This window comes from Salvelinus namaycush, chromosome 19 (genome assembly GCF_016432855.1).
Source record: "Salvelinus namaycush isolate Seneca chromosome 19, SaNama_1.0, whole genome shotgun sequence".
Lineage (NCBI taxonomy): Eukaryota > Metazoa > Chordata > Actinopteri > Salmoniformes > Salmonidae > Salvelinus > Salvelinus namaycush.
The window spans coordinates 35,073,697-35,101,183 of NC_052325.1; the positions used below are offsets into that span (position 1 = coordinate 35,073,697).

The window sequence follows — 27,487 nt, forward strand, 5'->3', positions numbered from 1 at the left end:
GATTCCTAGTCCTGGGATGATGAGGCTGTTGGTAGTGATGAATCTGTACCAGTTGCACACCGGTTGTTTTCTGCACACTGCTGACAGTGGAGTGTCTCATTATGTCAATACTGGTTCCCCTGTAGACAGCTGTCAAATGAAACATGGGTCTAGTTGTCAATTTTCTCCCGTTCCACATAGATGAGGAAATGAGAGGCCGTACATGTTCCATCAGTCTAATTGACTTGGTTGTGAATTAGCCACTGTGTTTTGTTTTAAGGTTCCCAGAAGTTATTAGTGGTTTGCTAGTATGCCATGAAGTAATTGGAATTCCTCTGAGACAACACTTGATGTTGCTCTATCTGTGCAGGATTGACAGATTTATTTTCTTCTCAGTGGGCGACTTCCCTCCTCTTTCATGTTGCTACAGTATTTGTAAATTAGTTTCCCCGTCCCTATACAGTAGCACATAATACTAATTGGGGGTGAGCTGTTTGTGTTCACACCCCACTAGGTGACAGGGTGTCTTTAACTTTGTAGGCTACTCCTAGACAGGGTAGACATCACTGAAGCCATTAGAAATGAATGCATTGCTCTTGCAACCATTAGCAACGACTACATTGATCTTCTTTTGGTAATATTTGGATACAAAAGACACTGTGACACCACTTTTGAACATGGCATTTCATTGTCAACAGATAGAAAGATAAGAGCCATGAAAAGCAGTAGAAGGCATGTCTCCCCCCTACAACCCAGTAGACTTTGTCATTTCTGTTGATTTGCAATTAGGCATGCACTGAGTTGCCATTGACTTCTGTTATTTTCTGTTGGAGGGGATATCCACTCTGTTCTCCTTTAGGACACCCTTCATTTGACAAGGAGAGGCAGTCAACACCATAAAGGAGTTTTATTCTGAGTTAAAGAACAATCATTAACAGACTTTTATTGGGGCTGGGGGGTGTTCCTGCCATGCTACATTCCTTATCAGACTTTAATTGTCCTTATCCATGACATAGGATGGCAAGTGACTGCAACGTCTTCCAAATATTCCCCTTACAGTCACAAGAAAAGTTCTGAGCTTCCGGGAAATTGATATTATGGAGTGGCACACAGAATACAGAGGAACTTGATGTCACCTTGAATGCACATTACTTCCCCGATTGGACTGGCAAGTGATATCGGAGGATAAACCTCATTTTGACCTTGTGCTCACTCATCACAAAAAAAACAAAAGGGCCAGATAGCGCCAAAGCACCCATCCATCATGTTTCAAGTATGATTTCCTTCAGACTACTGATATCGCCATAGTACAGTTTCAGAGAGCTGCACTTCATTTAGCCAAAGCAGGCAATGTTTTCCGACTTTTTAAGGGTCTTATTAAAAATGGCATAACTAAAAGTGTTTCCATTCATATTTCATCCTAGGGTGCAGTAATTGATTTCATCATCCCCAAGTTATTTTCATGATTGAAATGGGGACATCAAAACGCAGTGACCTCCATCATAATCCCTTTGAAATCAAATTCACTTTTATTCTATGCTCAAGCTCTCGCCAGTACTTCCAACTATGTATCTAGGGTGATTACTTTTCCTAACCTGCTCCTTCAGTGCTGGTCCAGAGAGTATCCAGTCATACATCCACCTATATCACTTCCCCACGCTGTATGTGGGCCACTTGAGCTCGGCATCTGACATAACCCTCCTGAGGCTGTGCATCAGTGTGCTAGTTTCTGTCTCAGTGATACACAGGCAGGCACAGGCCCAGAAGTGAAGTGGCCCAGAAGTGAAGTAGCACACATGTTATATTTATGTTGATAACACATGGGTCTTGTGCACTGAATGAAATCCCTACACTACAACAATCCATTTATAGGCCAAGGGCTCTATTCAGTTCAATACCAAATAGAACAACCTGTTCTACAGGATACTGCTTGTAGGCCTACTGTTTTCTCTTGTATTATGGTTCTTGTTCAATTTTAAAGAAACAAAAGTGAAATGAGGAACAATGTTGTTTCTAGAATGTAATTACAGTGTTATACAAAGGTATACTGTACACAGTTGTTGTCTGACTCAGGAATGTACGGTAGGGGCAATGATAATACTGGAAAATGCTCACATACTTGACCACATCAAAAGCACTTTCAACTACAAAGGCTATGAATTATTAGTCCTACACGATGGCTCAAGAGACCTCTTTATGACGTTATAATGCAGATGCTTATACATTGAGTGCACTACTATCATGCAGCACCAGTGAAGGGTATTGGAAGCACTAACCAACACAAACCCTTAGAATACCCAGTCTCAAATGTGCTTAAATTCATCCAGGATTCTCCACTGGTGTTCCTTGAAAATAATTGATTGATATGCGGGTAATGTGCATTGTTCAGACCGTATAACTGCATTAGGTCTTTGAAGGCACATTGTCCGTGGTAAACAGAGAACTGGTCCCCATAGGCTTACCTGACCAAAGGCAGCTGTCAGAGTGGTTTAGCTAAACCAGAGTAGGAGGAGCGATGAGGTGCATCTGTAGGGCATGGAGGCACATGTGTCTGCCCACCTCAGGAGGTTTGTGTTGAGAGCATACAGCACACATGACTGGATATCATACATGTAACAACATTCTGTGTTCCTACACGGCACATTAATGTGGTGAAATGTTTTCTGTGATGCTTTGTACAACTTTTTTTTATCACCTTTTACAAATGCATTAACTTGGTGTTTTGGAGGTTTTTAATTAGAGGTGATGAGCTGTGATACAGGCTGTGATACAGATATGGGGTGATAAACAGTTCAATCTCACACTCTAATCACGCCATTACAAGGTGGAAAGTGAATATTGTATTCATGCTCGAAGCTGTGTAACTACTGTTTACTACTTGTCATTCTGGCTTTTCCAGAATTACGGCAACTCAAATATGCAGTGGCATCTTAATGCATATTTGACTGCGAATCAATTTGCAGTGAAACAATCAATGCACCCATGTCGTGGCGTCACAAGCAGATGAAAGTTTATCACAGAAAGAAAAGCAATACGCTCAGAGGAAGACTCTCACCGCGGCACAAACTCTTCAATCTCCACAGAAACTATGGGGAAATGGAGAGGCACACGTGAACGATAGAGGCACATGCATTATGGATTTGAACTTCACATTCATTCTAAGGGAATTATGATAATAGTAAGAAAAATTGATAAATGTGTCAATGCAAGCAGTATTGTCAATAGCCATCCTTTCCTGGGGGGTTTAACTGACTGAATAAAAATTAGGGTTTGCCTTTGTTGCCCTTATCTCTCACCTGCAGTAATGTCCAATTTATTCAGGCTGCACCCTGGGCTGGCAAAGTTGCTGCTCCCCAGAGGAGGACGGCAGCATGTTTCAGACAATATAAATGAACCTGTAGACAACTCAAGGTTGATTTAGAGCCGGCACAACAAGCAATTTAATGATGAACCTGCGACCATACTGATCTTGCCCTTACGCTGACAAGAAAGAATATGTCAGTGCATACCTGTATTACATAGGAGACTGGTATTGCACTGCTCTGGCCAGGTGAGAATTCAAATGCAAATGTTAGCTGATTGGAAAGAAGACTGGATTGAATGTCAGTCCATTTTCCCAAGATCTGTCGGTGATAATAACTGTGGATATTGCATAGCATGAAGTGGTGGAACAACAAGTGTGATATTTATGATAAGAAATAGGAAACAGCCTCTGAATATAGAGAATATCCTCATGTAGAGAAAGAATCCCGAATATTAATTGACAACTTGTTACGTTATTACTATGATGTTATTGCTTTTTCTTTCGTTTTATCCTCTTGTGAGACTTGTATCTTTACTCAGTCAATACAACCAGCTTGTATTCTTGAATCATGAACCACAGTCATTATCAGACCCTGCAGTGAAAGGAGACAAGACCAAATCAAGATGTGTCATAAAAGTTATATAAACATTGTAATTAGGTGGATTGTGATTGGAAGCATTGGATACATGCTCTGCAATGTTATTTTGGTCGATCATGTCCACAAGCATTTCCACAGTCAGAAAACAAAGGTCTGTTGTTATGATTGCCTAGCCTAGTAGCCTAGTACCAGCCCCTGCACGAACAGGACTGACCACCTTTAACCAAAGCTTTATGGTACTACCACCACTTTACCCAAACCTTCACAGGTTGTATCGGTTTTTCTATATTAATTCCCATCCCCACATTTTTATGATCCACACACTATCTCTAGGCCTACTGCACATCGAAATGTAGCCTATTAGGAACAAAATCCACAAGCACGTTTTCATCTACAGCTCTCTCTCTCTCTCTCTCTCTGCTCTGTGCGCTCACATCAGTAACTGAATCACGTACCAGCGGAACAGCCCTCGTTCAATGCGAACTTGCCAGACCTATTGGAGAAAACCCCCAAGGCAGGATCTGTCACAGTTTCACTCATTGGTTGGAAGACGATCAGAAACAATGTTAAATGCACCAAGATATAAACTGGAGTCAGTGTGTAGGGCGTCGGGAGGATTCTAGTGGTAACCAGATCTCAATGCCAAGAGAGCTGTTTTCAACTGTTGACGTGACCGGATAATTGAACACAGAATTATTTGGGGACCATATCGAAAAAATCTACAACGTTGTGCACCTGAAGTCTTGGATTTGTTTAACCTCTAAAGGAGCATTGTTGATGTTCTTACCCCGAATCAATGCAGGATGCAAGGGCACAAGGTCCAACTGGACTGGATTACCGGATTACTGGACTGATTATAGGACAATTATCGGGCAAAAGTCCTTATCGCTCACCAGATGTTCGTGAATGAAAGGAAAATGTAAAACGTGGTCCCGAAGGAGCATATTTATTTGCTGCATCTGCTTTACTCTATGGGTTGGTCCATGTGTACATAACCTGTATGCAACAGTGTGTAGCGCTCAGAAAAAGTATACTGTATAGATGGTCGCTGACTATGCTGGGATATGAATGGTTAAATTAATGAGTATCTCAGTGTTTTGCTTTAGGTAGGCTATAGATGTCGCATAAGGGCATTGCGCTTTTGTACTGCCCAACCTTCAGCATAGCGGGATGTACAAACGTTTGTAACCTTGTAGCAACAAGGGAAATCATAAGCGCTTTAAAATCACTGAATATATTTTATTCACCGCACCAGCGAATCACGTCTGCCACATATTACATTTTGTATTGCGTTAACGCGTGATATGTCTTTGGGCGTTCATCTTTGTTTACACAAAGAGTTCATCATAGCTGTACGGCATGTGAAGGAGGTTAAAAGGACAGCGTAAAATATAGAAAAGATAGCAAGAAATCGATTTAATAACCTCTCCGTTGTGTTGGATACAAAACTACCTGTCTCGTGTGATTTTAGTCGTAGTGTGGTCACTGAACAAATCAACAGGTTGGAAGTTAAAACGGGAATTTTTAAGCACGCGCATCCTACACAGTAAATGGATATGCGTCTTCCTGTCATCTTTTTCCTTCTCTTTTGGGCTAAAGCCCGGACTCTGAAAAATCTCAATTATTCCGTTCCAGAGGAGCAGGGACCTGGAACTGTTATCGGAAACATTGCTAAGGATGCCGGATTTGGACCGGTGGAGAGAGGGGAAAAATCTAACTTTAGAGTTCTGGAGAATTCTGCTCCACATCTCATTGATGTGGACCCAGAGAGTGGGCTTCTTTTTACCAAACAGCGAATTGACAGGGAGACATTGTGCAGACGCAACCCCAAGTGTCAGCTCTCCATGGAAGTGTTTGCCAACGACAAGGAAATATGCATGATCAAGATTGATGTAGTGGATATAAACGACAACTCGCCAGGTTTTCCCTCAGATCACATCAATATTGATATTTCAGAGAATGCAGCTGCTGGGACACGTTTCCCTCTAACAATTGCGCATGACTCAGATTCTGGGGGAAACGGAATAAAGACTTATCAGGTCACCAGAGATGATTACAATACATTTTCTTTGGACTTGAAATTGAGGGGCGAGGGAACCATCTATCCTGAATTGGTAGTTCAGCGACCTCTAGATAGGGAGGATCAGTCCCATCATACCCTCCTTTTGACAGCCATTGATGGAGGGGAGTATCCAAGATCAGGGTCCATGCAAATCAATGTGAGAGTTACTGATTCAAATGATAATAGCCCAGTATTTGACAAACCCGCCTATGTGCTGGAGCTCCCTGAAAACTCACCACCTGGGAAAATGCTGATAGATCTGAATGCAACAGACCAAGATGAGGGCAGCAATGGACAGGTAGTCTATTCTTTCAGTGGATATGCATCTGATAGAGTCCAGGAGTTGTTTTCTATTGACCCCAACACAGGTGTAATAAAGATTCAGGGAGAAATTGACTATGAAGAGAATCCAACCATTGAATTTGACGTGCAGGCCAAGGATCTGGGGCCTAACCCCATCCCTGGCCATTGTAAGATTTCAGTCAAAGTGCTTGACAAGAATGATAATTGGCCTGTCATAAGTTTTGTCTCAGTCCGTCAGGGAGCTATCAGTGAGGCAGCGCCTCCAGAATCTGTCATCGCCCTGGTGAGAGTCACTGATAAGGATTCTGGGAGAAATGGCCAGCTCCAATGCAGAGTGCTTGGCAATGTACCATTCAGGCTGCAGGAAAACAATGATAATTTTTACACTCTGCTCACAGACAGACCTCTAGACAGGGAACTGAAAGACGAATATAACGTGACTATAGTGGCCAGAGACAACGGAATACCTTCGTTGAATTACACCAAATCGTTCACAGTGAAAATCTTAGATGAGAATGATAATGCACCACGTTTCACCAAGACCATCTATGTGCTCCAGGTGCCTGAGAACAACATCCCAGGGGAGTACTTAGGCTCAGTTCTGGCTCATGATCCAGATATAGGTCGGAATGGAACTGTGTCTTACTCCATTTTGCCATCGCACATCGGAGACGTGTCAGTTTACACCTACGTGTCTGTCAATCCTACCAACGGAGCCATATACGCCTCAAGGTCTTTCAACTACGAACAAACTAAGTTCTTTGAGTTCAATGTTCAAGCTAAAGACGCAGGGTCTCCTCATATGGAGAGCAGTGCCACAGTCAGGGTCAGTGTGCTTGACGTCAATGACAATCTACCAGTTATCGTATTACCCCTCCTGCTAAATGACACTGCAGAAATCATGATCCCTAGAAATGTAGGCCTGGGGTACATAGTGACCACGGTAAGAGCAGTCGACCACGACTACGGCGAGAGTGGTCGTCTGACCTACGAGATCTCTGAGGGTAACGAGGAGCACCTGTTTGAGATGGACCCTGTGGCCGGCGAGGTCAGGACTGCCCATGCTGTGTGGGAGGATGTGGCCCCAGCTGTAGAGCTGGTAGTGAAGGTAACCGATCACGGCAAGCCCCCACTTTCTGCTGTGGCCAAGCTGATCATTAAGGCCAGCACAGGAGCCATGGCAGGAGGGGAGTCCAGGGCTAGCGGGGAGCAGCAGCACTGGGACTTGTCCCTGCCCCTCATCGTCACCCTTTGCATCATCTCTGTCATGCTGCTGGCTGTCATGACTGCCATCGCCGTTAAGTCCAAGCATCAAGATAAGGAGGCTGGGAATTATAAGTGCCGCATGGCTGAGTACTCCAACTCCAATCCCCCAGTGGGGAAGGGCAAGAAGAAAAGGATCAACAAGAATGAAATCATGCTGGTGCAGAGCGAGATGGAGGAGAGGGACTCTGTGAGCAGGATGAACGTGGTGAGCAGCCCGTCTCTCATCACCTCACCTATCTGTTTCGACTACCAGACGACCAGCCCCCTGCCTCTCACGCTGCCCAGGTCAGAGGTCATGTACCTGAAAACCACCTCCAACAGCCTGACGGTGCCTCGGGCTGGCTGTCACTCAAGCTTCGCGGGGCTTACCACAGAGACTCCTATGAATAGAATGTCAGTGATACAGGTGAGAAACAGAATCATTGTACCATATTTTTTTATGGCCTTTTATTCTTCCATGGTATTTTATACAAATCTGCCACAAGATATGTAATTCTTCAAATCAATACTCAGGCACCATGCAATCAGACATCCTTGTTATCATTTTGTATTCCCTGTCTGGCGCCATATGATGCAGATTGAAGGACAAAAAATGCAGCATGATACACCACAAGCATATTGAAGAAATAATATATGAAAAGATACTGTATTTTTTATACCGGTTGTTAGTGTGCTAGAATAGATTGTTTGTGATCTACATTTCCTCCACAGAGATCCTAACCAAATTGTCCCATTATGAGTCACTTCTAGCAGCACCTTACAGGTGGTCTAAATAACCAGGAAACCATTTCTGTAAGATATGCAAACCGTGTGGGTCTTGGACTGCGCTGCTGTACTGCCACTGCCAGATCCTCCTGCCACAGAGTGAAAACAAAACCCTGCCCGAAATCTGGGATTGGACAGGTGTTTGAACAGCTTGTCTGATCACATTAGTGAAATATTTTGTGCCAGACAGCTAGATGCACACAGCATAACCTTACAATCCCACTTCTTGCCCTCCACAAACATGGGCCAGTTTCACAAATCCAAATCCAATGTTGGCAAGATAAGCCATTAATAGGGTCCAGCCCTGCCTTGTAAGAGATGACAAGGCTGCTTATGCAAGCCAGCATATTAAATTGACAAGGAGTGCATGTAATTTTATTTAGCACAGCGGTCTTTTCAGTTGTAAATTATGTAAATATCTAGGACAGTCTCCGAGACAGTCTCATTTGGAGATGATAACACTGATGACAAGAGCTGGCGCTGTCACCAGTTGCTAGGGCATGTGGGTGTGATCAACACAAACACATTATTCTCAAGATGAGAAAAAACAAGGATGCAGATGACAGTGGCTGATGCAGTTCTTCTCTCCCTCGCCAAACAGGCACATATGGACATAAAGGAGATTTGTTCTTATCAGGGAGCCACTGATAGCTGCTGCTCTCTCACACTGGAATATGCTTTATTGAAGCTAGAGTCCTTAATTTAAACAATAACAAAGTGGACATCCCGCCTCTGTTTTGATAAAAAGCTGAGTTAGACAGAGTTCAAAAAATGGATGTAGCAAGTAAGGATTTAATGTGTTCCTAAATGCTTCAGATGTACAGATCTGAATGCAGGCCAAGCCATAGTTAATGGAGGTGTCCTTTGAATATGTCATGTTGCTCATATAAACTGTTGCACACAGGGAAACTATTCTGGTGCACAATACACAAATAATTATCTCTCTTCAATTCTCAGACGGATAATTTTCCCTCGGAGCCCAATTATACGTCCAACAGGCAGCCATTTGCTCAAAGGTAAGGCCGCTAAATGATAACTACCTGACAACCGCCATTTACATTCTATTCAATATCAAGCCATCAGAACAAGCACGTCAAATAGGGCGCAAGGGCGATCACAGGAAAGACAGACGGAAGCCACCACCAATGAGTTATGTTTTTCCCCCGTCTCCTCATCCTGCAGCAGCTCAACATTTAAGGATGCAGAGCGAGCGAGCCTCCGAGACAGTGGCCATGGTGATAGTGACCAGGCTGATAGTGACCAGGATACTAATAAAGGCTCCCACTGCGACACGTCTGCCAGGGAGGCCATCAAGATGAAAGCCACAGCGGTTAATGGCCAGCCTCTCGAGCAGGGTGAGTGGAAGCTCTCTCTCTCTCTCTCTGACATCTTGAAGATGCTTAACGGACACTTGTATCAGACCCTTGTTTTTCCAATCACTGCACCAAGCCAAAATGCACTACAAACACATGTACACAGTCTGTTTATCCCCAATCCTACAGTACCATCCTCAGGGTAAAGCTAAAGCAAATAATGATAGTACAGTGTACACCTCAAAGAGATTCCTGAAATCATAATACTTAAACAAGATTTCAGCAGTATGAATGCTATGCAATTACAATTTAGTCATTCAGGACAGGGTATCCCAAAGTCAGTTCTGGGGGCCCCCCATGTGCACATTTGAGTTTTTTCCCTAGCACTACACAGCTGATTCAAATAATCATAGCCTGATGATGAGTGCACCCAGGGGGGGGCCCAAGACTAAGTTTGGGAAACCCTGATCTAGCAGACTTACAGTAGTGAGTGCATACATTTTCATACTGGCCCCGGATGGGATTCAAAACCACAACCCGAGCGTTGCAAGCACCATGCTCTACCAACTGAGCAACACGGGACCAGCGGGATCTACCAACTGAGCTACACAGGACATAGGCAGCAGTAATTAAATCTTAGCTCTATGAGGCAGCATGATAATGTAGCTCAGCCCATATGGGAAAAAATACATTTAAAGGGATACTTCGGGATTTGATCTACATCAGAGTCAGATGAACTCTTGGATACTATTTTTTTATTTCTTTAAATATAATTTTGGGTGCATTTTCAGGATACATTTGAAAACGTAAAGAATTGGCCAAATCATATATACATTAAAATACATCTTGACATACATTGCAAATTGTATTTAAAATGCATTTGAAAAGGTATTTAAAATACATCTGAAAATGTATTTAAAATGCATCTGAAAAAAGTAAGAAATATATTTTAGAAAATATATGATTTGGCCAATTCTTTATTTTCAAATGTATTCTGGAAATGCATCTAATTCAAGGGTTTGACTTTATTTTTACTGTTTTATACATTGTAGAATAATAGTGAAGACATCAAAACTATGAAATAAAACATGTGGAATCATGTAGTAACAAAAAAGTGTGAAACAAATCAAAATGTATTTTATATTTGAGATTCTTCAAATAGCCACCCTTTGCCTTGATGACAGCTTTGCACACTCTTGGCATTCTCTCAACCAGCGAGATGAGGTAGTCACCTGGAATGCATTTCAATTAACAGGTGTGCCTTGTAAAAAGTTAATATGTGGCATTTCTTTCCTTCTTAATGCGTTTGAGCCAATCAGTTGTGTTGTGACATGGTAGCAGTGGTATACAGAAGAAAGCCCTATTTGGTAAAATACCAAGTCCGTATTATGTCAAGAACAGCTCAAATAAGCAAAGATAAATGACAGTCCATCATTACTTTAAGACATGAAGGTCAGTCAATCTGGAAAATTTCAAGAAAGAAAGTTTGAAAGTTTCTTCAAGTGCAGTCGCAAAAACAATCAAGCACTATGATGAAACTGGCTCTCCACAGGAAAGGAAGACCCAGTTACCTCTGCTGCAGAGGATAAGTTCATTAGAGTTAACTGCACCTCAGATTGCAGCACAAATAAATGCTTCACAGAGTTCAAGTAACAGAAACATCTCAACATCAACTGTTCAGAGGAGACTGTGTGAATCAGGCCTTCATGGTCAAATTGCTGCAAGAAACCACTACTAAAGGACACCAATAATAAGAAGAGACTTTCTTGGGCCAAGAAACACGAGCAATGGACATTAGACCGGTGGAAATTTGTCCTTTGGTCTGATATGCCCAAATTTTAGACTTTTGTTTCCAACTGCTGTGTCTTTGTGAGATGCAGAGTAGGTGAACGGATGATCTCTGCATGTGTGGTTCCCACTTTGAAGCATGGAGGAGGAGTTGTGATGGTGTAGGTGTGCTTTGCTGGTGACACTGTCAGTGATTTATTTAGAATTCAAGGCACACTTAACCAGCATGGCTACCACAGCATTCTGCAGCGTTACGCCATCCCATCTGGTTTGCACTTAGTGGGACTACCATTTGTTTTTCAATGGGACAATGACCCAACACCCCTCCAGGCTGTGTAAGGGCTATTTGACCAAGAAGGAGCGTGATGGAGTGCTGCATCAGATGCCCTGGCCTCCACAATCACCCAACCTCATCTCAATTGAGATGGTGTGTGATGAGTTGGACCGCAGAGTGAAGGAAAAGCAGCCAACACGTGCTGAGCATATGTGGGAACTCCTTCAAGACTTTTGGAAAAGCATTCCAGGTGAAGCAAGTTAAGAGAATGCCAAAGGTGTGCAAAGCTTTTTTATTTACTATATGATTCCATATGTGTTATTTCATAGTTTTGATGTCTTCACTATTATTCTTCAATGTATAAAATAGTAAAAATAAAGAAAAACCCTTGAATGAATAGTTGTATCCAAACTTTTGACTGGTACTGTATATTTTATGTTTATATTTTTCAATGTCACATTAAATAAACTTTGCATTACGAAATCTGTAAATATTTTATTTAAAACAATTATGGAACTGAATCTGGGTTGTTGATTGCTTCTGGTGGGGTGTTTCATCTGATTTCATACACTATATATACAAAAGTATGTGGACAGCGCTTCAAATTTATGGATTTGGCTATTACAGCCACACTCGTTGCTGACAGATGTATAAAATTGAGCACACAGCCATGCAATCTCAATAGACAAACATTGGCAGTAGAATGGCCTTACTGAAGAGCTCAGTGACTTTCAACGTGGCACCGCCATAGGATGCCACCTTTCCAACAAGTCAGTTCGTCAAATTTCAGCCCTACTAGAGATGCCCCGGTCAACTGTAAGTGCTGTTCTTGGGAAGTGGAAACGTCTAGGAGCAACAACGGCTCAGCCGTGAAGTGGTAGGCCTTACGAGCTCGCAGAACGGGACCACCGAGTGCTGAAGCGCGTAAAAATCGTCTATCCTCGGTTGCAGTACTCACTACGAGTTCCAAACTCCCTCTGAAAGCAACATCAGCACAACTGATGACATCCCGAGTGGTGCAGCGATCTAAGGCACTGCGTCTCAGTGCTAGAGGCGTCACTACAGACCCTGGTTTGATCCCGGGCTGTATCACAACCCGGCCGTGATCGGGAGTCCAATAGAGCGGCGCACAATTGGCCCAGCGTCGTCTGCGTTAGGGGAGGGTTTCGCCGGGGTAGGCCGTCATTGTAAATAAGAATTTATTCTTAACTGACTTGCCTAGTAAAATTAAGGTTAAATAAAACATTTACATTTACATTTAAGTCATTTAGCAGACGCTCTTATCCAGAGCGACTTACAAGTACATACATTCATACTTTTTTGTACTTTTTTTGTTTTTTTGTAAAAAAACGACTGTTCTCCAGATGCTTCATGAAATTGGTTTCCATGGCCAAGCAGCCAGACACACAAGCCTAAGATTGCTATGCCAAGCTTCGGGCTGGAGTGGTGTAAAGCTCGCCGCCATTGGACTCTGGAGCAGTGGAAACACGTTCTCTGGAGTGATGAATCATGCTTTACCATCTGGCAGTCTGACGGACTAATCTGGGTTTGGTGGAGGATGCCAGGAGAACGCTACCTGCCCCAATGCATAGTACCAACTGTGACGTTTGGTGCAGGAGGAATAATGGTCTGGGGCTGTTTTTTATGGTTCGGGCTATGCCCCTTAGTTCCAGTGAAGCGAAATCTTAACGCTACAGCATACAATGATATTATAGACGATTCTGTGCTTCCAACTTTGTGGCAACAGTTTGGGGAAGGCCCTTTCCTGTTTCATCATGACAATGCCCCTGTGCAGAAAGCGAGGTTCATACAGAAATTGTTTGTTGAGATTGGTATGGAAGAACTTGACTGGCCTGCACAGAGCCCTGACCTCAACCCCATCGAACACCTTTGGGATGAATTGGAACGCCGACTGCGAGCCAGGCCTAATTGCCCAACATCATCGCCGACCTCACTAATGCTCTTGTGGCTGAATGGAAATAAAGTCCCCGCAGCAATGTTCCAACATCTAGTGGAAAGCCTTCCCAGAAGAGTGGAGTTGTTGCAGCAAAGGTGGGACCAACATGTTAATGCCCATGATTTTTGGAATGAGATGTTCGACAAGCAGGTGTCCACATACTTTTGGTTGTGTAGTGTATCAGTAAAGAAAAAGGAAATGTTGAATCAAATTGGAAAATAATGTAGATTGCTTGAGCATTTATTGAACACATATTCAACTTAAGTTCAATCTTACTTTCAAAAATGTCGCTGCTTTCATTAAGACATCAGGCAGGCACCATCAGTTTGCACCATCGATGTTGCTGTGGACAGGGGAATTAGGGGAGTGTATTAAATTGCAGATAGGCAATTTAGAATTCAAAATGATGTGCATTGTTTTTAAAAAGGATTGCAGCATGTCTAACATTTTTCTTTCCCGTTTAGTCCATTCCCTTGGACAACATTCTTAGCATTGACTCACAAATCCAAGCCTTATTAATCTCTACTTACAATTACTTAATGATCTTCTGTGCTACACGGCATATTCTTCCATTAAAGGTCCTGAACAGTCATTCTGAAAAGTACTTTTTCTTTCATGGCCAACTACCAGGAAATTTGAAAAGACAGGCTGAGTGGGTGGGGAGTTTATATTCAGAGCTCTCCGTGACTGATACCTCTTTGAAACGCCTATGTCAAGCAAGTTGGATGCAGTGGGCAATGCTGCAGTAACATCATCTTAAGCAAATGTGGTGACGCCCAAAGCAACTGAAACAACAACTCAAATTGAAATCACTAACTTTTTTTATGCGAGTAAAGTACATGGCGGATAAAAGCTATTATGACAGGCCTGATGGAAATGTTTCTGTACACTTTCCAAATGTCAAAAAATAATAAAACACTAGGATCTTTTTGTGTCGGTAAAATGAATATGTGAAAAATGTGAGTAGAAACGTTTTTACTCGCAAATATTGATATGATATTTGATATGACCATCATATCAAAGTAAACTTAGAGTCACATGATGACATGTTGTGTGATCCTCCCACTACGACATGTCGGGAAAGCATGCAGTTTATTAGGCTACAGATGAAGTAACATTTCTACATTGGTAAATTAGTCTAGTGGCCAGCAATCTAAACTTGGTCAAATTACCGACCGGGGTGGGGCCCATTTGATCATCAGTTATCATATTAAAAACGGCAAACATATTCCTCCACCCTATGGCAAAAATGTGTTGAATTGCAGGAAATTAGCTGTAAAACTGCACATTCTTCTCTCCGCCCCATGGCAAAATGACTAGAATTGCAGGAAATTAACTTTAAAACTAAACATTTTTCTCTTCACTGTAACGAGAGGTGCCGCTAAAATATTTTGCTCTCCAGTTGGATGGAAACCTAGTTAATGATATAAAAAAAACATCACCCATTTGGCAGGTCTCTTGTGATGCGGTTCACAGCAGCAAATAACAGATGTGTTGACTTGACAACTGCGTCTGAGTTTTGAACGACCCTCCTCCCTTTTGTTCCATGCTGGCTGTAAACCTAGCTAGCCAGTAACTAGCTAACACCAGACATGAATAGGGTAAACATTTAATTATATTAGCTGACACTCCACAGTTAAATCTTGGCACCAGTAGTGTAGCTATATATCTATATAAGCCACGCCCCTCTGCAAACATGACTTCTCCGATGTTGGTTACAAGGCGATACTAGGTAAGAAAATATCATGTTACCATTGGTGTATTCAAATGAGAGTTAAGGTGATGTCACCTTGTCCCCTTAATAATTAATTAAAGCATTTGACATGGGGAGGGCACCAGTAACTTTATAATCAAACTTTATCAATGTAGAAGCAACAGACAGTTTTCAGACTTTGGTCATCATACTTTGATCTGGTTTCCGTCAAATATCATTAAATTTCATGAAACATGATTTTGGCTGTTCATGACCTACGGAAACAAAATGGAACAGACACATTTGAAGATTAATAGAGGAGTTAGAAACATGACAGTCAAAGCTTACAAAGTCATTCAGCTATAAATATCTTTACCTCTGTGAAGAAAAGAGAAATGGTGAATCAAATTTGGGAAAAAATATACATTGCTTGACTGCTTATTAAACACCTTAGTTAGCAAATGTTCTATCTTACCTAAAAAAATGATGCTGCTATCTTTAGGACATCAGCTATCATCAGTTTGGATCATCAGTGTTGCTGTGGACAGGTTAATTAGTAATTAGGGGGATGTATTAATTGATCAGCAGTTTATAACTAAAAGTGACTGCATGGTTCTGCTTGGTTCTGCAGATTTGCAGCTCGTCCAGCATTCTTCTGACACATTTTGTCCAAAATACAATTCTTGCCTAGCATTGACAAACACAATTACAAGGCTTGCACTGCTTTAATTTACATTATCATGCCTTCAGGTCAGCACATCATCTGCATTCAACTAATGGAAACAAAATAAGGCAGACACATTTGAAGAGTTATTGAAGTAGCTAGCTAGCTGGCTAATCGGTATACGCAGTCATGTTTGATTGTTGGGCTCAATCAATGGAAGCTATAGCAAGGAACAGTTGGTTAGCCAACTTAGCAAATTTAGCTTTCCGCTACAGTATATACAATTTTCTATTTTTACCGAGCTAGCTAGACCATAATACTCATAATTTGTGTATACCCTTACAACAACAAAAAAAACACACAATAAGCATGGTTTTCAGACAAATATGTGTGAACACGTGTGAACAAATCACTTGGAAATGTAATGTGATAAAAACAGACAGTTGGTTTTCAGACACACGTGAAGTTTCACATGGATTTTTCACATGTACATTTTTTTACTTGATTCAGACACATGTGGTTTCCCAACATTTCACATGTGATATTATAAGTTTCACATTTGTGCCTTTGTAACTGGTCGGGATTACAACCCGGGTCTCACACAACGTCTTGACCATTCGACCAAGAGGGCCAACACTAATTTTGAAGTCGCAAGCGGGCCTACCTCACCCCGTGATCATTTTCAACCATGACCGACTCATGTCCGTTACACTTTCACATGTGTATTTTCACACTTTAATGTCAACTAGGGCTGTTAAACGATTACATTTTTTTATAGAGTTGCTAAAATTGAGCTGTAATTTATTGTGGATGTTTTCAATGTATTTTGAACACTTTCGGACAATGTGCCCCCCAAAAATTGTGCATTAAATTACAAAAAGTTAACTTGAGTTAACTGATTAACTCTGCCAGTACTAATTGTAACATGTTAAACAGGATAAATAAGGAGACACGGAGCGTTAGCTTCTCAGTTTTTTTCTCTGTTCTTCTTCCAACGGTCACTGACCAACGTATGAAGAACAGAGGCGTGTGTCTGCAGCAGTAACACTCAATGGATGGCTCAGAAATAAGAAATAATGCATATTGAATATTTATACTCAGGTAGGCTAAGTTACCTTTTTACAGAATGGCATTACAGAATTTGCAAATCCATATGTGGAAACATTGCCACTGCAACATGTTAACACCACCTTTTCACATGTGAGGAGAATAACAACATTTCACCATCACATGTGAACTTGCAATTCCACATGTGAAAGTTAGATTTTAATGATGTGAATGTTTTTTACATGTGAAACTGCAAGTTAGATTTTCACATGTGAATGGATTTCATGTGAACTTGCAATTCCACATGTGAAAGTGTGGTTTTCACATGTGGAGTTTTATTACATGTGAAACGGCAAATGTGTTTTACATATCCGATTTTCACATGTGAAGGTTTTTAACATGTGAAACTGCAATTCATATGTGAGGTGAAAACATGTTTTTTTCTCAACCGTCAACACACAATACCCCATCATGACAATGTGAAAATACGTTTTTAGACATTTTAGCAAATGTATTGAAAATTAAATACAGAAATATCTAATTTACATAAGTATTCACACCTTTGAGCCAATACTTTGTAGAAGCACCTTTGGCGGTGATTACAGCTTTGAGTCTTTTTAGGTAAATCTCTAAGAGCTTTGGACACCTGGATTATACAATATTTTCCCATTCGTCAAGCTCTGTCAAACTGATTATTGATGATTGCTAGACAGCCATTTTTAAGTCATGCCATAGATTTTCAAGCCGATTTAAGTCAAAACTGGAACAGTCGGGAACATCCAACGTCGTCTTTGTAAGCAACTCCAGTGTACAGTTGAAGTCGGAAGATTACATACACCTTAACCAAATACATTTAAACTCAGTTTTTCACAATTCCTGACATTTAATTCTAGTAAAAATTCGCTGTATTAGGTCGTTAGGATCACCACTTTATTTTAAGAATGTGAAATGTCAGAATAATAGTAGAGAGAATGATTTATTTCAGATTTTATTTCTTTCATCACATTCCCAGTGGCTCAGAAGTTTACATACACTCAATTAGTATTTGTTTTTTTATTTATGGATAGCCAGGGGCACACTCCAACACTCAGACATAAATATCAAATTAAGCATTTGTGTTATTAAGTGAGTCCGCCAGATCAGATGCAGTAGAGATGACCAGGGATGTTCTCTTGATACATGTGTGAATTGGACCAGTTCTTGTCCTGCAAAGCATTCGAAATGTAACAAATACTGTTGGGTGTCAGGGAAAATGTATGGAGTAAAAAGTACATTGTTTTCTTTAGTAATGTAGTGAAGTAATATTAAAAGTTTACATACACCTTAGCCAAATACATTTAAACTCAGTTTTTCACAATTCCTGACATTTAATCCTAGTAAACATTCCCTGTCTTAGGTCAGTTAGGATCACCACTTTATTTTCTGAATGTGAAATGTCAGAATAATAGTAGAGAGAATGATTTATTTCAGCCTTTATTTCTTTCATCACATTCCCAGTGGGTCAGAAGTTTACATACACTCAATTAGTATTTGGTAGCATTGCCTTTAAATTGTTGAACTTGGGTCAAATGTTTCAGGTAACCTTCCACAAGCTTCCCACAATAAGTTGGGTGAATTTTGGCCCATTCCTCCTGACAGGGCTGGTGTAACTGAGTCAAGTTTGTAGGCCTCTTTGCTCGCACACGCTTTTTCAGTTCTGCCGCAAATTTCTATAGGATTGAGGTCAGGGCTTTGTGATGGCCACTCCAGTACCTTGACTTTGTTGTCCTTAAGCCATTTTGCCACAACTTTGGAAGTATGCTTGGGGTCATTGTCCATTTGGAAGACCCATTTGTGACCAAGCTTTAACTTCCTGACTGATGTCTTGAGATGTTGCTTCAATATATCCACATAATTTACCTTCCTCGTGATGCCATCTATTTTGTGAAGTGCACCAGTCCACTCTTGCAGCAAAGCAACCCCACAACATGATGCTGCCACCCCCGTGCTTCACGGTTGGGATGGTGTTCTTCAGCTTGCAAGCCTCCCCCTTTTTCCTCCAAACATAAGGATGGTCATTATGGCCAAACAGTTCTATTTTTGTTTCATCAGACCAGAGGACAAAAAGTATGATCTTTGTCCCCATGGGCAGTTGCAAACCGTAGTTTGGCTTTTTTATGGCCGTTTTGGAGCAGTGGCTTCTTCCTTGCTGAGGGGCCTTTCAGGTTATGTCAATATAGGACTCATTTTACTGTGGATATAGATACTTTTGTACCAGTTTCGTCCAGCATCTTCACAAGATCCTTTGCTGTTGTTCTGGGATTGATTTGCACTTTTCTCACCAAAGTACGTTCATCTCTAGGAGACAGAACGCGTCTCCTTCCTGAGCGGCATGACGGCTGCGTGGTCCCATGGTGTTTATACTTGTGTACTATTGTTTGTACAGATGAACGTGGTACCTTCAGTCATTTGGAAATTGCTCCAAAGGATGAACCAGACTTGTGGAGGTCTACAATTTTTTTTCTGAGGTCTTGGCTGATTTCTTTTGATTTTCCCATGATGTCAAGCAAAGAGGCACTGAGTTTGAAGGTAGGCCTTGAAATACATCCACAAGTACACCTCCAATTGACTCAAGTGATGTCATTTAGCCTATCAGAAGCTTTTAAAGCCATGACATTTTATGGAATTTTCCAAGCTGTTTAAAGGAACAGTCAACTTAGTGTATGTAAACTTCTGACCCATTGGAATTGTGATACAGTTATAATTGTGATACAAATTGTGATACAATTATAAGTGAAATAATCTGTCTGTAAACAATTCTTGGAAAAATTACTTGTGTCATGCACAAAGTAGATGTCCTAACCGACTTGCCAAAACTATAGTTTGTTAACAAGACATTTGTGGAGTGGTTGAAAAAGGAGTTTTAATGACTCCAACCTCAGTGTATGTAAACTTCCAACTTCAACTGTATGTTTGGCCTTGTGTTTTATGTTATTGTCCTGCTGAAAAGTGAATTCAACTCCCAGTCCCCCAGCAGACTGAACTAGGTTTTCAGCTGTATTCTGTTTATTTATCCTAAAAAAACTCCTTAATCCTTGCTGATGACAAGCATACCAATAACATGATGAAGCCACCACCACGCTTGAAAATATGAAGAGTGGTACTCAGTTGTGTGTTGTGCCGTATTTTGCCCAAAACATAACACTTTATAATCAGGACAGAAAGTTAATTTCTTTGCAGTATTACTTAAGTGCCTTGTTGCAAACAGGATGCATGTTTTGGAATATGTTTTATTCTGTACAGGCTTCCTACTTTTCACTCTGTCATTTAGGTTAATATTGTGGAGTAACTACAATGTTGTTGATCCATCCTCAGTTTTCTCATATCACAACCATTAAAGCTCTGTCACTGTTTTAATATCACCATTGGCCTCATGGTGCAATCCCTAAACAGTGACCTTCCTCTCTGGCAACTGAGTTAGGAAGGAAGCCTGTATCTTTGTAGTGACTGGGTGTATTGATACACCATCCAAAGCCTAATTAATAACTTCACCATGCGTAAAGGGATATAGTGGCTTGCGAAAGTATTCACCCCCCTTGGCATTTTTCCTATTTTGTTGCCTTACAACCTGGAATTAAAATAGATTTTTTGGGGGGATTTGTATCATTTGATTTACACAACATGCCTACCACTTTGAAGATGCCAAATATGATTTATTGTGAAACAAACAAGAAATAAGACAAAAAAACTGAAAACTTGAGTGTGCATAACTATTCACCCCCCCCAAATTCACCCCCCCAAAGACAGCTGCAAGTCTCTTGGGGTATGTCTCTATAAGCTTGGCACATCTAGCCACTGGGATTTTTGCCCATTCTTCAAGGCAAAACTGCTCCAGCTCCTTCAAGTTGGATGGGTTCCGCTGGTGTACAGCAATCTTTAAGTCATACTACAGATTCTCAATTGGATTGTGGTCTGGGCTTTGACTAGGCCATTCCAAGACATTTCAATGTTTCCCCTTAAACCACTCAAGTGTTGCTTTAGCAGTATGCTTATGGTCATTGTCCTGCTGGAAGGTGAACCTCCATCCCAGTCTCAGATCTCTGGAAGACTGAAACAGGTTTCCCTCAAGAATTTCCCTGTATTTAGCACCATCCATCATTCCTTCAATTCTGACCAGTTTCCCAGTCCCTGCCAATGAAAAACATCCCCACAGCATGATGCTGCCACCACCATGCTTCACTGTGAGGATGGTATTCACTGGGTGGGGAGAGGTGTTGGGTATGCGCCAGACATAGCGTTTTCCTTGATGGCCAAAAAGCTAAATTTTAGTCTCATCTGACCAGAGTACCTTCTTCCATATGTTTGGGGAGTCTCCCACATGCCTTTTGGAGAACTCCAAACGTGTTTGCTTATATTCTTGTTTAAGCAATGGCTTTTTTCTGGCCAATCTTCCGTAAAGCCCAGCTCTGTGGAGTGTACGGCATAAAGTGGTCCTATGGACAGATACTCCAATCTCCGCTGTGGAGCTTTGCAGCTCCTTCAGGGTTATCATTGGTCTCTTTGTTGCCTCTCTGATTAATGCCCTCCTTGCCTGGTCGGTGAGTTTTGATGGGCGGCCCTCTCTTGGCAGGTTTGTTGTGGTGCCATATTCTTTACATTTTTTACTAATGGATTTAATGGTGCTCCGTGGGATATTCAAAGCTTCAGATATTTTTTTATAACCCAACCCTCATCTGTACTTCTCCACAACTTTGTCCCTGACATGTTTGGAGAGCTCCTTGGTGGTGCCTCTTGCTTAGTGGTGTTGCAGACTCTGGGGCCTTTCAGAACAGGTGTATATATACTGAGATCATGTGACAGATCATGACACTTATATTGCACACATGTGGACTTTATTTAAGTAATTATGTGACTTCTGAAGGTAATTGGTTGCACCAGATCTTATTTAGGGGCTTCATAGCAAAGGGGGTGAATACATACGCACGCATCACTTTTCCGTTAAAAAAAAAGTGTTTTTTTTCATTTCACTTCACCAATTTGGACTATTTTGTGTATGTCCATTACATAAAATCCAAATCCAAATCCATTTAAATTACAGGTTGTAATGCAACAAAATAGGAAAAACACCAAGGGGGTGAATACTTTTGAAATGTAATGTATTTAGCTTCTGCTTATTTTATTTGTACACATCTACCAATCGGTGCCCTTCTTTGCGAGGCATTGAAAAACCTCCCTGGTCTTTGTGGTTGAATATGTGCTTGACATTCACTACTTGACTGAGATAGTTGTATATGTGGGATATGGGAGAGAGAGAATGGGTAATTATTAAAAAAACATGTTAGCCACTATTATTGAACATGCAACCCGCAAAACACCAGTCCCAATGTCCAAAGTGAAGAGGCAACTCCAGGATGCTGGCCTTTTAGGCAGAGTTGCAAACAAAAAGCCATATCTCAGACTGGCCAATAAAAAGAAAAGATTAAGATGGACAAAAGAACACAGACAGTGGACAGAGGAATTCTGCCAGCATTCGGCCAGCATCCCGGAGTCGCCTCTTCGCTGTTGGTGTTGAGACTGGTGTTTTGCGGGTACTATTTAATGAAGCTGCCAGTTGAGGACGTGAGGCATCTGTTTCTCAAACTAGACACTCTAATGTGCTTGTTCTCTTGCTCAGTTGTGCACCGGGGCCTCCCACTCCTATTTCTATTCTGGTTAGAGCCTGTTTGTGCTGTTCTGTGAAGGGAGTAGTACACAGTGTTGTACCAGATCTTCAGTTTCTTGGCAATTTCTCGCTTGTAATAGCCTTCATTTCTCAGAACAAGAATAGACTGACGAGTTTCAGAAGAAAGTTCTTTGTTTCTGGCCATTTTGAGCCTGTAATCGAACCCACAAATGCTGATGCTCCAGATACTCAACTAGTCTAAAAGAAGGCCAGTTTTATTGCTTCTTTATCAGCACAACAGTTTTCAGCTGTGCTAACATATAATTGCAAAAGGGTTTTCTAATGATCAATTAGCCTTTTAAAATGATTAACTTGGATTAGCTAACACAACGTGCCGTTGGAACACAGGAGTGATGGTTGCTGATAATGGGCCTCTGTACGCCTATGTAGATATTCCATAAAAATCAGCCATTTCCAGCTACAATAGTCATTTACAACATTTCTGATCAATTTGATGTTATTTTAATGGCCAAAAAATATGCTTTTCTTTCAAAAACAAGGACATTTCTAAGTGACCCCAAACTTTTGAACGGTAGTGTACATTTAGACAAAAACCTAAATTAATTTGGAGTCCATTTTGAGTACAGGAAATATATTTCAATGTATATTTTTTCTGCATTGGAGTCCTGTGGCAGAAATGTTGAGCTGCACTGCCAAGATGAAATGAAGGCACCAGAGTGGAAAGTAGATGATAGTTAAGAGGATAAAAGGGTCCATTGGCTGAAGGAAAGAATGTTCAAACATCCTCTGCCGGCTTTAGCATTCAAACGAGCTCATATGCATGGTATAGTGTACCTCTATGGCTGTCTCATTTGATCATTTCATTATTTGATTATAAACTTCCTTCAAGCTTGAATTGGAAGACAGGGACAAAGGAGCATGACAGACGCTTTCAGTACAAACAGACAGGTAGCTTTTGGTGGCTCCTGACAATGTTTTCATACGGCTTTTCTGCGGGCGACATTCTGTTGCCTTGTCTGGAATCTTAAATGGACTGTTAGAATGGACTGTTAGAATGGACATAGAAAAAATAGGAGTATGTCATACCAGCTATGTCAAGTCTTGTTGACGTGCTCAATAGAATCATACAATCATTGATGAATTTCAATTTCCACCAGTCAAGTCCTTTTCACCACTGGTCGGATTATGATTGGTTTATGTAGCTCTTTTCCTGCATGATATGATGCATATAAAAGATAAGGCACGTCTCCCATAAAAGTCAGTTTGTCTGCAGTCGGAAAGATAATGGAGGACTTGACTGAAGTGGGGCTGGTTCTCATTTCCCTCAGTGAGAGACAGAAGTGTCTTGGAATTGAATGGCTGTGGTCATCAGATCCCTGTGCAGTGCTTTCCACCCCATTTGCATTGCTATGAGCTGTTTGTTTGTGGCGTGCTCAGGAGGACAGCGATGGGCACACTGTTGTGGTTGCCAGGGGGACGTGTGGGATTGTGTATGTGCGTGTGTGTCAGGGGAAACGGCAGGGCCATGCTCTCTCTGTGGGAGGTGTAAATTCAATCACACTTTTCTGGAGCACATATTTCTGAGTCTGATTCTCCAGCCCCTGTTCAAAGGCCAATCAAATGGAAAGATATTGAAAGAGATGTTTCATATGTGCAGAGTTGAATTTACACACAGCACTGATGCTTACTTGACTGGAATGTCAATTAATTTAAAGGACTACATTTTTAAGATAAGAGAAATGCAAAGAACTGGGGCAATGCATTTAATATTAATAGCTTGTGTTAACGCTTTTTTTCTGATGTACTCTGAGTTGTCTTTGGTTGTAGAAAATGTACAGCAGTTTAAAGCGAAGCTAATTGTCGCATTAAATGTGTACTGTAAGGGTTTGTCAGTTCTACATTGAATGTACATTGAGTGTGCAGACAGTTCATCCTCCAAGCACGAAAAGTCAGACGGTTTCTGCATTATGTATATTTTCTATAGGCCACAGTGCACACATACTGGTTTGTGGGAAGTGTAGATACAGTATATGTTCTTTATCTCTAGGAAAATAAGTATTGAAATCCAGCAAGTTGTGCAGGTAGCCTGGAACAATAGTTTAGACTTAATGCTTAATGCAAAGAGCACTATACAGGAAAACCGAGCAGTCTTTGAATCATATCCCGAGAAGCCCTAACACAAAAGGCCACAACAGTGGATTAAGTAGTGTTTTTGTATTTTCACCTTTATCAAAGACTCCAGTCTCCTCTCAGCTTTGATACAGGTAATTTATGCACCTGTGCATCTCTCAATTGCGTCCCCCTCTGAATATGTATTGTCTCCAGGAGAAACCAGGTGCATACATCTTGGGGTTCTCTGTTGCTAGGCTTTGTCTGTTTCTATTTATAATGACCAGGCAGGTTCTTTTCTTGGAAAACATGTTTTTCCCTTCAACTTAACCATAGTACACCACCCGTGTGATCCCTTTAAATGGGTCCTTTGTGTCCCTGGCTTTTAAAAAGCATCCACAAGGCATATCACTGCAATTGTAGACCCATTAAACATGATTAGTCCTCGAACTCTAAGGTGCCTTAAGAGATTTAAATTATACTGACTGTGGCAGGATCATGGCAAGGCACAGCCTGTCTACTCTTGCTTTTTTTTGTAAGATACCAATGTCTTTAGGAATAGCTACACTATTGTATGTACAAGGGAAGGAGGCAACATACAGATGTAGGATCTTAATTTGAGCCAGTTTGCTACAGCAGGAAAATAATACATTTTTGTGTGAAATATTATGTGGATTATAATTAATGGGAATTTTTGTAAGAGTTGATATATTTTTTGTAAGGGAAAATCAAGTCTGAAATTTAAAAATGTAAGTTACAAGTTTCGAAATCCTTGTTAACACCTCAAATACACTTTTTCCTGGAATGCAACAGGGTGATCAAGTTAAGATCCTACTGTACATCTGCATGGTTGGTCTGTGTTGTACGAGACATGAACACACAAATCCTGATAACGAAGAGCTATTGTTCCAGGCCAGGTGTGCTTCTTTGCCTATTAGCTGTGAAAATAAATGGTCACTGTGAGTCGAGATATGATAGTTTCCTATATTTAACCACTTGCCATATGTGTTGCAAAATTAACATAAAATGCCTTGTTAGCACCTATATTAATGGGTGCTCATACCCTTATATTCATTCTTAATTGTCTGAACTAATTTGAATTCACTGCATACAGTGAGAAGGCAATGCAAAACTGGCTTTTTAGTTCTCTCAGACATAAATGCAGTAGTCCAAAATATAAAGTGCAAATGCTTCAATGAACCTTTTCAATATACAGACCTCTCTCTTTACATCATTGTCAAAGGCTAGATTCTCTGCAGTGGTGAGCGCTACCTCCAAATATAGTTTTTTTTTGTTGGTCTTTTTATATGTATATATGTAAAACTGTTTGGTTTTTTTCCCCTCTGACTGGAGATGAAAGACAGACAGAATGCAATGGGCACTTGACTGTAGTCTGTGGTTCGTCTACCTTGGTGTGTATGCCTTCAAAGCACAGTGATTGTAATGTGTGGTTCGTCTACCTTGGTGGGTATGCCTTCAAAGCACAGTGATTGTAATGTGTGAGACCTACGTTGCAGTTTACATAATCGAACTGTTGTCATTTTGTTCTCCCTTTTGATTTAATATGCATTTTGAACTCACATTTTCTCTTGATCTTGGTCCTGACAGACTGGAAATTGGAGTGGTTGTACTTATTCCCTAGAAATGATTTATTCATTTTTCTATGCTTTTTATTTCAGTATGTGTGGGAGGAGATTGAGCTGGCTCTGAATTTAATTGTGTTCTTTAACTTGCATATTTGATTATACTTTGTAAAGCGATCATCAGTCATTTAATAAGAACTTTGTAAATCTTTCCTTAGGACAAGGCAGATCTGTTCACTGCACAGATGAATGTCGTGCACTGGGCCATTCTGACAGATGCTGGATGCCAAAGTTACGTGTAGGAAGCCAAGCAGACAGCGACGATAATCGCACCAACCTTTTCATCCCAGTGGGAATGGAGGCCATGGTGGAGACAGAGATTTATGGCAGCCTCAACCGCAGTGCAGCCAGAAGAACCCTCAGCACGTTCGGGAAGGAGCAGCGGGACAGCATCATCCTAGTAGCCAACGTCAAACCCTACTTAAAGTCTCAGCGCGGCCTCAGTCCCCTGCTGCAGGAGTGCTCCTCCGTGTCCAGCAGCCCCACCAAGGGGGACACACCCCTGGACTCCCCAACCAAAGGGCCCAGGGAGGAGATGGGGAGGGTCGGGGAGGGGGGCTCAGACAGCAGTGCCTACGGACCCCCAGATGGCCAGTGTTCACCACCCCATACGGAACTGGAGGATCCGTCGTACCTGTCCTGCGACCTCAGTCCCAAGTCCCTGTCCAACAGCCTTATCCACAGCTCTGGGATCAGATCTGGGATCATCAGCCAGGAATGTGGGGGGATGGAGTGCGTCAATCTGGACCAGCGGGACTCTGGGAACTAAAAGGTCAAAGTCTGGGCCTTGCTCTCATTTGGCCGCCATGTGATGAGGTCACAGATGAATGACGGAGGGGTAATTTGTTTTGACCCAGGAAGGTTCCAGACATGCATTGTATAACCAAAAACCATCAGACATGAACTCTCTTTTTTTGATTCTGTGGTTTGTTGTTCAAAGTAAAGTGTGTGCTCCTGGTTCTGACTGCTGTGAGCGGAAGGGGAAGAAAACCATTGCTTTCATGCCATTACGTGTTTTCATGGTATACCCTTCAATTTAGATGTCCGTGTTTTACACATT

At 41.4% G+C, this 27,487-nt stretch overlaps 1 protein-coding gene across 1 annotated transcript; it reads left to right on the top strand.

The window, feature by feature from the left end:
• Positions 1-5,431: 5,431 nt before the first annotated feature.
• LOC120064001 (protocadherin-17-like) lies at positions 5,432-27,196 on the top strand. Its single transcript, XM_039014310.1, has 5 exons — positions 5,432-7,918; positions 9,235-9,293; positions 9,460-9,632; positions 14,188-14,197; positions 26,596-27,196. The coding sequence occupies exons 1-5, from the start codon at positions 5,432-5,434 to the stop codon at positions 27,194-27,196; spliced, it is 3,330 nt and encodes a 1,109-aa protein (XP_038870238.1).
• Positions 27,197-27,487: the final 291 nt, after the last annotated feature.

What these genes read in the sequence shown, in the direction of transcription:
- LOC120064001 (XM_039014310.1), top strand. Translation starts at nt 5,432, where the DNA reads ATGGATATGCGTCTTCCTGTCATCTTTTTCCTTCTCTTTTGGGCTAAA. An exon ending in ATAGAATGTCAGTGATACAG is followed by an intron (nt 7,919 to 9,234) that starts GTGAGAAACAGA and finishes TTCAATTCTCAG; the next exon opens with ACGGATAATTTTCCCTCGGA. An exon ending in AGGCAGCCATTTGCTCAAAG is followed by an intron (nt 9,294 to 9,459) that starts GTAAGGCCGCTA and finishes CTCATCCTGCAG; the next exon opens with CAGCTCAACATTTAAGGATG.